Raw genomic sequence first — 10,219 nt, 5'->3', positions numbered from 1 at the left:
AAATTCCATACGTCTAAAAATTTAGAAGGTCTTTTTTCAGACGATGAATAACACCTACATGGTTAGAGGAGATGTGAACTTCTTCGTCATCGGACTTAGAAGAGATCCTAAGGAGGAAGGCCGGTCTAGCGGAAGAGAAATGTTATGACTTAGAAGAGATCCTAAGGAGGAAGGCCGGTCTAGCGGAAGAGAAATGTGCGACGTTAGAGCGTTGAGGTGACAGAGACGTCACGGACGGTGAAAGACGGCCGGTGGGCCAATAACGGGACGAGGGAGGAAAGGAGATTGAGTTAGCGTAACGATAGGTGACGCTAGCAGATCTGGCAGATCCAATAGGTGGGAGACAAGGGTGAACATGCGAACTCGATTGACGTACGGCCAATCGATCGTATCACAGCAATGTGGCGCCGATGATGAGAAGGTGGAGAATGACGGCCGCGATCTTGATGAGCTTCTCGAGCTGGTGCGCGCGCTTCTGCATGACGTGCATGGCCTCCCCTGTGAAATGCGCGCAGCTGCCCCAGCACGCGCCGAACCCGTTCGCCGCGCCGCCCAGATGCTGCATGGCCTCCCCGCGCGCGCCCCGCTTCATCGCTGCCGCCGACGCGTTCAGGCTCTTGACCGCGGCGTCCACACGCACAGTGCAGTCGCGCACGCATTGCCGCAGCCGCGTGCCGTTCTTGGCGCCGCCGATGTGCACGTACCCGAAGGCGGCCAGCGCGGTGCCGGCCTCAATGGCGACGCGTGTGGACACCTCGGTCAGGCGGCGTAGGTCGGCCGCCCGCTCCGGGTCCACGCGGAAGGAGAGCGCGCGCGCGCACTCGTCCGGGAACGGCGTCTGCACGCAAGCCTTCATCAGCGGTTTCGGCAGGCGAACGGCGCCGAGGTAGCCCCACCCCGGCTGCCCCGGCGCGGGCGCCATCGCGGCGCCGTACACGGGCTTCGGCGCATTGCCGCGCGGTGCCGGCGGGGGTGGCACCGCGCGGGCAAGGGATTGGAGAGGAACGGAGAGGGTGAGGAGGAAGACGAGCGGTGCAACGGAAGCGGCCATAGGCGCCATTGTTTCGATCCGTTTGATCTTGAGACCTGGACTGACTAGCGGTCGTGTCGGTCGCGTTTGGTGATCACTTATACGCGCGGGAGCTGGCTGTGTTTGAGGTGCAGAAGAGTTCGCGTGCATGTCGCATGCAAGGCAGAATGGCTAATTATAACGGCTGAACCATTTCCAGCACCGTGCGTAGCAATGGCGGATCCAAGGCACAAAGTAGGGACCCTCCTCACTCTTCTTCCTTCTCATCTTCTTCAAAATTGGAAGGAAGGAGAGGGAGGTTAGGGAGTTCCCAGATGCACCTAGGGCAGGGGCTTGAGCCCCTTCGCCCCAATATTGGTGGATCAGGGTTTATAAAACTGTTTGAAGTTTGGAAACCGTTTGGCGCCGATTTTTTAAAATTCGTGAATATCGTAAAAACCGCTCAAAATTTGGTAAGAATTCACTCAAATTCAGTCGGTCAAATTTGTAAATCGATCGGAGGCAAAACCGACTGAATCGACGATTTGGTAACCGCTCAATTTGAATCAAAAACCGATCGAATTCGATCAAAAATCGCTGGTTTTATCAAAAACCGCTCAAGTTCAAGAAAAAAAAAAAGCTCAATCTAGTAAAATTGATAACTAATTCATCTGAGCTTTAAATCAAGTGAAACAATTTTTTTTGGTTTTCTTGTAATATTATCTACATGATAAAAGTATTTATACTCATAAAAAAAGTTGTATATCTTCTATGAGAAAATGTATTTACTAAACCTAGTTAAATGCATAGTTAATTCTTTGCTAATCCCAAAATCATGAAACCAATTTTTTTTGTCTTCTTACATGATCCTATGTGTTTTAAAAATACATGAACTTATGAAATAGTTATTGTAACATGTATGATTGTGTAAATGTCTGCAACTAGATTAATTCATAACTAACCTATCACATCTCCAAAATTAGTGAAACTATTTTTATTAGTTTACTTATACTATTATTTATGTAGAAAAAATAATTGTAAATATGAAAAAGTTAATTACAATGTTGTTTCTTAACATGTTCACTTTATGCTTGTGAACTTTGTAAAAATTATGGAGAAAATAATAAAACTTTGAATGAAGTGAAACTAATTTTAAAGATCCTCTTAAGATATGTCCTACATAAAAAATATATATTTGCATATGAAGCTTCTCCTTAACGTGATGGGCCAAATCATCATGTTCATATGACCCATTTCAGCATTTTTTTTTCAAACTTCCTCTCCATAAAATACGATGCAAACGACATTATTTTTGACTTTTTTTTCCTATAATGTCTTAGAATTGTCTCTAGTATTTTTAGATTTTTTTGTGATTTTTTTTAAAAATATTTAAATTCGAAAACTGGTCGATTTCTTAATACGATGCGGACCGAATTAGCCGATATTCGTAAATATCTAGCGGTTTTCAACAATTTTTTAAAAAAAAACACGGATACCCATGCAATGTACACGTCCTTCAATGACCCACGACGTGCATCTGAAATCATAAACTGATCTATTGATGGGCAAATGGAGCTTGTAGGGGTACAATCTACATTGTACCATGTTAAGAAAGAGAGATGGCCGAGCTCATTTTTCTTCCATTAAAAAATAGGTTTGCTTATTTTCAACCATCTGAAAATTTCATATCCGGTATATCTCAATCACTTAAAAAAAATACAATTATGTAGCTTAAATCGAAGCACTGTGTGAGTTGCTAGCTGAATACTGATCTGATGATGCAAAAATTGACGGAAAAGTAAGAAAAATCCGGTCACTTAGCAATTAGATACTCCCTATAAAACGAGTTTTAAGCAGAGTGCATGTAACCTCTTTTTAGTATGATGCAAATATATTTTCTCTAGAAAATTAAACCGAAGAATTAGGATATATATAACGACCAAATCCAAATTGATGGCGTAGGCTGCATCAACACATCAATCGTAAGCAAAACCCAAAAGAAAAGGCTAAATACTAAAATCAGGATGGGCTATATATTTACTGAGAATCATGCAAGGACAATTGTAGCGTGGCTTTGTAGTATATATAGATTAATGATCAATTAAATGCTAACGAGAATAGTATTTTTTGGCGATTACATAGAAAAAGAAGAACACAGACACACATCATTATAAACAAACACTATATTCATACACACACGAGTACACTTGCAAGGATTTACCACTGGAAACACCTGCATGTGTCAAACTGTATTGTATGAGTAGGACTATGGGGTACACTCTTGATTGTAATTGGAAACACTCGTCGATGTCAATACACTCACGATATATTGTAATTGAGCTTGATTGTATCAAATTCAGAGTTCAGTCAGATGTACAAGCTTCTTGAAATAATGAATGTCAACACTAGTATTGACTCGAGTTGATTTCAACAGGAAACAACAAGAGAGGGAGGAGCCACTGAGGTCTCCATATTATTCTTGGGCTCACAACCAGCCAGAGGCCTCTCATGACACATGTCACGATACACAGGTCACAATTAATCGACGCAAACTATACCAAAAACAACACAATACACAAAAGAAAACTCTACAAAATAAGGGTTAATTTGGAGCTCTTGTTCCGCTCTCTTAAAAAACTCTTATGAATTAAGGGAACGTCTATGCATGCAGCAGCGGCGAGGCGAAGAGTTACGGCGGGGGCGGCCGGCGCGTGCTCATGGCATCGCTGGCACCGGCGGGGGAGAACCCGGCTTGGGCTTCATCTTGCTGATGAAGGCGACGGCGATCTGGAGCATCTTCTGGAACTCGACGAGGCTGTGCTGCAGGATGATGCGCACGTCGCCGTTGAGCTCCTTGCAGCTGAGCGTGCACGACGACACGTCGCCGATGGCGCGCGACGCCAAGGTCTTGGCGATGTCGTTGGCGCCGGCCTTCGCGGCGGCCGAGGCGCCGTGGATCTTCTTCATGGCGCTCTTCATCATGACGGTGCAGTTGTTGAGGCACTTCTTGAAGGCGGGCACGCTGGAATTGAACCCCTGGAGCTTGCCCTCGAAGATGGACGTGGCCACCGCGCCGGCCTCCGCGGCCGCCTCCATGGCCACGGCCACGAGCGCCTTGGGGTCCACCTGCCCCGGGGCGCCGGCGATGGTGGCCGACTGGTCCGAGGCCGACGCCAGCGCGGTCTGGATGTCGAGGAGGCGCTGGCCCAGATCGCGCACGCAGAGCTCGGGGAACGGCGCCGTCATGCAGGTGGCGACGAGCGGGCTGGCGCCCGGCGGGAGGCGCGCGGCGTCGGCGGCCGTGAGGACGTGGAGGGAGACGCAGAGGGATAGGACGAACATGAACGTGCCCACAGACGCCGCCATTTTCTCGTTCTTCGCAGCTTCTTTCTCCTCTTCTGTTCGAGCTTCGTGATCAAGCATTCGATCGCACGCGTATATATACGTTGCTTGATTGTTCAGGGAGTGGTTCGTGGTGTTCGTCGTCGGTGTGGTCGGGAGACTTTTCCGACGAGGGATGCGCGCGTGCATGGGAGGCCGGGCGAGGGCAGAGGAAACGGGTCGACTTGTGCGATTTCCCCGGGTTGTTTTCTTTTTCTTTTTTCATGCCGGGAAATACATCTTCACATCTTCTTTACATATATGCCTAACCTTATCCATCAATTCTTCCTGTCTAATATTAGTCTATTTATTGACTTTTTATCTTATATTTTTTTCACATATTTTTTAATACAAATTTTAACGTAAATAATCGGCCGTGCATACCTTGCAATTGAACAGATGGCAGCGACAGCAGGCTGACCGTTAACACGAAGGACTGCAGGAGCATTATCAGTATCAGGGGATGATGGCACGTTGTCTCCACTTTCTGCTGTAGGCTCCTCTTTCTTTTTTGCAGGGGTGAAAAAAGCTTTTGCTATCTAGTGGTTAGTAGCAAACATTAGCTTTGTAACCGATGAGTAAACATTTGCCACAATGGATATTGCAGTTTTAAGATATGTAGTTGTGGTTTTAGGAGATTGAAAGATAAGATATATTTTCAGGCGATTGAAGATTAGCAGAGCTGGTAAAGGAAAAAAAAAAAACCTTGCGAAGGGTCATGTTGTTTGCGGGAAACCTTGACCCTGGAATTTAACATGAGTTGGGTTTAGGCACGGTCTACGGGAAGAGAGGTAGAGAGGCGAGATGAAAATGGAAAAAATGAGTTAGTTAAAAAAATAATGGAAAATTTGCTTGGGGTTAGGAATCGATGGGGCACGTTCGAAAGTCGTTTAAGACTAATGAGCAATGATATCATCAAACAATGGTAGCTGAATTTGTACTTTAACATTAAATATGAAGTGTTAGGAATGCAATATCTTTGAAAGTCGTGTATGTCTAATGAATAGTGATATCATCGAAAATTGCGTATCTACTTGATTACTGGTGCATTTGACTTGTCACGCAGAGGACTATTGGATGGAGGATTATTCTTTGATATCAGTGTCTATCACCTGTGCTGTCATGCATGTTGTCAGTTGCCTCTAGCAGAGCTGAACGCAAAATCCGGTACACATGTGGCTTGACAAGGATCTGATCGAATTTACAAATCGGCAACACCCCGCAGAATGTTGCGTCTCTGCAAAGTATTTGGAGGTAAAAAGATTTCAATTATTTCAACGACCGGAGGAGGATTAGCATTTCAGCAACACTTGGTTTGACTTATGAACCATTTAATTACCTTTCCTTTTATTCTAAACAATGGAGTCGCCCCAAGAAATGCAGTAAACAAAGAGCAGACGTACACTCCGTGCTGATCTTTACATCCACATTACTGTTGTGGTTTTTGTTTTTTTTTGGAAAGAAATACATACACATTTTGTCGTACCAATCCTGAGACCATTTCACAGCAAGCCACATCACCATAATACACAAAAATAAATGCAGTACAACATGTAATTTACCATGCAAACTTCACCGATGATCACGTGATGATCTGATGGATATTACTAGTAGCTGAGGTCGCTGGGGGCAACGGAATCAGCGTCCCATCTGCTGCGCGGCCGGCGGGTAGAAGGCGCCGGAGCCGGCGGCCCTCTCCATGTTGAGGTGCCAGCCGAGGTCGGGGTCGAAGCCGCGCGCCTTGAGCTCCTTGTACTGCTGGCAGAGCGCGCAGGTCTCGCAGCAGAAGTGGACGCAGCAGTCGCAGCAGGGGGAGTCGGGGAGGTTGAACTGCGCGCGCATCTTGGCGCGGTACGTGCACGAGTAGATCCACTGGCACCCCGTCAGGGACAGCAGCAGCGCGTACAGCGCCCCGCTCGTCCCGCACGACGACGCGCCGCGGTCCACGATCTCCGCGATCCGCCCGAACGTGATGCACGGGCACCAGCACGTCAGGCAGCCTGCAGCAGCCACACCAAACAGCGGTCGTCAGCTAAACGGACAGGCAGATTGATGGCGAGCGAAGAGACGGTTGGCAATGGCAGGGTGCTTACAGAGGCCGCAGTCGTCGAAGCAGTCGAAGAGGCCGGAGGACCACTGGCCGGCCGCGGGGGGGCCGCCAACGGGGACGCCGGTCACCGGCGCCACCCCGGCCGGCTCGTTGGGCTTAGCCGGATACATCTCGATCTCGACGTACAATGCAGTCGTGTCTTCTCTCGGTGTCAGATTGCACTTGCGTTTGCCTTGCCGGGAATGAGCAGGGCTGGGGTTTATATAGGAGCCCAGCCGGCAAGCGGGGAGTCGTCGGTCAGCTCGATTGCGCGTCTCGCGCACCCGCGCTTTGGTTGGTAAAAGATCGCTAGCCTGCCAACCGAGTTAACCAACGGTGGTTTCGTTGACCGGAATTCGCAGCAGAACGCCGGGAAGGCGTCAGGAAGCTCATCTGTGTATCTGCACAGCTTTGCGATGCGTTTGATCTTATCAATTCGTTGGCGTGTTACGTGACTTGCTAGCCAAAGTCTAAGAATGCGACGAAAAACGGCATGCAATACTGCATCGGAGCACGTGCTTCAGGTCAACGGGAATTTTCTGTATTTTCCACGTGACGGGGGAAAAATGCGGCACAAGTTGCTCATAGCACTGGATGTATATACATACATGCAACGCTAGCTGCACCCGCTCTCGATTAAAACTGAGAAGAGAGATGCACCGGGCTGTATAGGATCATAGCCATGTGGCTAATGTCGAGATTTGAATTTGAGACGTATTTTGTATTGAAAAAAGTCATCAGAATAAACTTTAACAGCTAATTTCTCTTATAATATATTATTAATTGCTATAAAATCAATATCATATTAAAAGTATTTTAAAATACAAATCTACTAAAACAAATTTTGTATATTAATTTTATATAATTTAACTAATTATTGATCAAAACTTATAAAATTTGATTTTTTAATAAAATCCACCTTACAAGGAAGTACTATTCAAATGTATGTCTTTAGCCTACTCAACTATTCTCTAAATACAAGTCATTCTCAAATTTTTATGCACTTTTTTCTCTTTTGTTACCTTCTTACCTTTGTTTAATAAATGCTATCACTCTCATAAATGAATGAGTTATCTTTTCCAATGCAGAATAAATAAGGAATCACAAGGTTATTTGATCTACTTTCTTAATCCTTGTGCATAAGTCTAAAGCGACCTAGAAGGGAATAGCAGACAAGAAAAGACCAGACTTAAATGGCATCGGGCTTGCAATGTGTGCTAGCTGCATTGTGTATCAGATAGGCGTGAAGTAAATCTAAATCCAAAACTAAATCCAAATCCAAATCCAAACCCGCCGAGTGAGTCTGCTTACAACTAGGATAACCGGAGGGCCCACACACAGCATGACACAGTTGCAACTTGCAAGTGGCGACGGCGCCACCCCATTGCCACCGTCGACCAGCTCTCCGACGTTGATATGTACGGACGGTTCACTGTATCCAGCGCTCTTATAGTCCTGACACCAGAGTCCGAAATGCAGCAACGTTTCTCTTGTAGGTGAGTATGATCCCAATATCTAAATAATTTTTTTATTTATTAGTAATGTGCCCATACGTTACTACAATACTCAAATCATGCACTTAATATTGTATTTTTATGCCCACTAATCTATGCAGCTTCCAACTGATTTAATTTAGATGAGTGAAACATGCCAAATAACACAAGCCCATATACATATAGGCACAAAATGATAAAAAAAATGTTTTCCCATAAACTGCAACACCATAAGTCCATAACTTATATATCTCTTAAAGAGAATAGACCACAAGCACAAGTTTATCCAACTTGTACTGCTCAAACCTAAAAAATCTTTACCTAGCAGACCCGTGGAGCAATATAGTATGGCGTCCCAACAGTTGAGAAATCATGTGTGACAACAAAAATTTTAATTAAGAAAATATGTCACGGAAGGTTGAGGTTGTAGAGTGTAAACACATGATATATATGTTCTGACAAGTATCTGTGCAAGATATTATGCAAGCAAAAGATAAATTTACTGGATTGATATGACGCCCAATAGGTAAAATATAAAGCAAATATACAAATTTTCTCTGGTTTATCTGCCCGTGCTGAAGCTATTTGTGTTGACTTCTCCATCTTCACCCATAGGTTCGTCTTCATTCAAGGTCGAGAGCTTTGAACAATCGATTTACATGCATAGCCCAAAATTTGACAGCTTCATATGACCATTCTTGTTTAGAAGAAGTTATCAGGCTTAATATCTTTGCAAATGATAACAAACCGGATACATAAATAAGCAAAAATAGAGAACTAAAATCTATTAGATGTTTTAAACAAAGATACGTAACATGTGGATATAGTTATGTTTATGAATGAATTCAATAGCAATAATTGTCTCAGCAATGTAGAATCGGGCCACATGTTCTGTTAAGGTATGCTTCGAGGCTTCCAACGAGAGGGACTGGGATAGATGCAGCTATCAGAAAAGGACCGTCAGATATGCATGACCATGGTATGTTCTGACTTAGAAAAGAGAAATTATTTTACGTGGAGCATAGAAAATTGTTTTTTTGATACCCTAAAATTCCAACTCCATTAATGTATACTGCATTCGTATATCAATAGCCAATAGGATCAAACAAACTTAAGCAAAAGAAAGAAAGAAATGAAGCAGAAAAGCAACAAGTGTTTACATATTATATCTACTAACTTGCAAACTGTACTGACAACTAGGGGCATTGTAGCTTATTTTCCCCATAGAACCAGGAGGAAGGGCAACATGGTGTTGCATAAGTGCATTTTCAAGTACATTCTGCAAGATAGTCACCAATATAAAGTTGTGTACGCTAACAATAGACGATGGATGGCAGAATCAGAAAGCTTCAGCAAGATATTAAACAAATTGAGAAGCAACAAAAAAAAAAAGTAGATCACACATGCAAAAGATCTACAGAAGTCTTACCCCAAAAATCAAACAACACAACTATATGCAAGTTTTGTTCGTATAGTCCTGAATAAGTTATAGTCAAAATTGTTGCTTCATCTCTTTTTTTTAGACCAAATAGTTGCTTCATCTATGACATGATACAGTTGTGCCTCAACAACACTACTGTTGCTTTAGTAAATAAGATACCTTCTTCTCTATCCTAAAACGTGTAATAAGAACTTATTTGACTTAAAAATAAAGATGGGTTAAGATACATGTTTCAACTTTAGATGCACAATCTAAATACTGGCAAAATTTACTACGATAAGCTAACTATTCTTTTATAGAAGGGTCGGGAAGACCATTATAATGTGTTTTCTAAGAAGAAAATATTTAAAGATTTCCTTGTACGTGTAATTGCCAATGGGCACAAAGACCTCCAATTTTTGAATGGACGGGCATGAGTACATATTGTTCCTAAGGAAAGGAGATGATCATACTGAGATACAGAAAAGGAGAAGGATATAAGGCTTACTTTCTATTCAAGAGTTCATCTCAGTAAATTGCCATTCACCAATGAAAGAAGATGCTGCATATTATTGTCGCTTGTTTGATCTAGAGAATAATCAAGATCTCCTCCACGATTACTCCTCACCCTACTTAATTCATAAGCCAATCTTGTGTAGATTACTGCATAGTAAAAATGCACTTTGTCAGTGAAATGCTAAGCATTCCCTCAAATTATCTTAAGAAACTCTGCTTATGATACTTCTTGTAGAAGCCAAACATATCAATACAAGGCTAGTCCACAGATAAATCAAAATTGCTGATTAATTAATGGAGAATATTAGGGA

The 10,219-nt window shown here is 43.7% G+C and overlaps 2 protein-coding genes across 2 annotated transcripts; both read right to left on the bottom strand.

The window, feature by feature from the left end:
- Positions 1–3,128: 3,128 nt before the first annotated feature.
- LOC133915072 (uncharacterized) lies at positions 3,129–5,846 on the bottom strand. Its single transcript, XM_062358082.1, has 2 exons — positions 5,730–5,846; positions 3,129–5,627 (listed from the first exon to the last, which is right to left on the bottom strand). The coding sequence occupies exon 2, from the start codon at positions 4,538–4,540 to the stop codon at positions 3,725–3,727; it is 816 nt and encodes a 271-aa protein (XP_062214066.1). The 5' UTR covers positions 4,541–5,627; positions 5,730–5,846; the 3' UTR covers positions 3,129–3,724.
- Positions 5,832–6,693, bottom strand: LOC133915075 (cell number regulator 10-like). The gene is made up of 2 exons (XM_062358083.1): positions 6,484–6,693; positions 5,832–6,390 (listed from the first exon to the last, which is right to left on the bottom strand). Exons 1-2 carry the CDS (start codon positions 6,608–6,610, stop codon positions 6,029–6,031), a joined length of 489 nt encoding a protein of 162 aa, XP_062214067.1. The 5' UTR covers positions 6,611–6,693; the 3' UTR covers positions 5,832–6,028.
- Positions 6,694–10,219: the final 3,526 nt, after the last annotated feature.

This window comes from Phragmites australis, chromosome 4 (genome assembly GCF_958298935.1).
Source record: "Phragmites australis chromosome 4, lpPhrAust1.1, whole genome shotgun sequence".
Classification (NCBI taxonomy): Eukaryota; Viridiplantae; Streptophyta; class Magnoliopsida; order Poales; family Poaceae; genus Phragmites; species Phragmites australis.
Note: the sequence above shows the minus strand (reverse complement) of the source record. Positions and strands in the feature narration are given on the sequence as shown.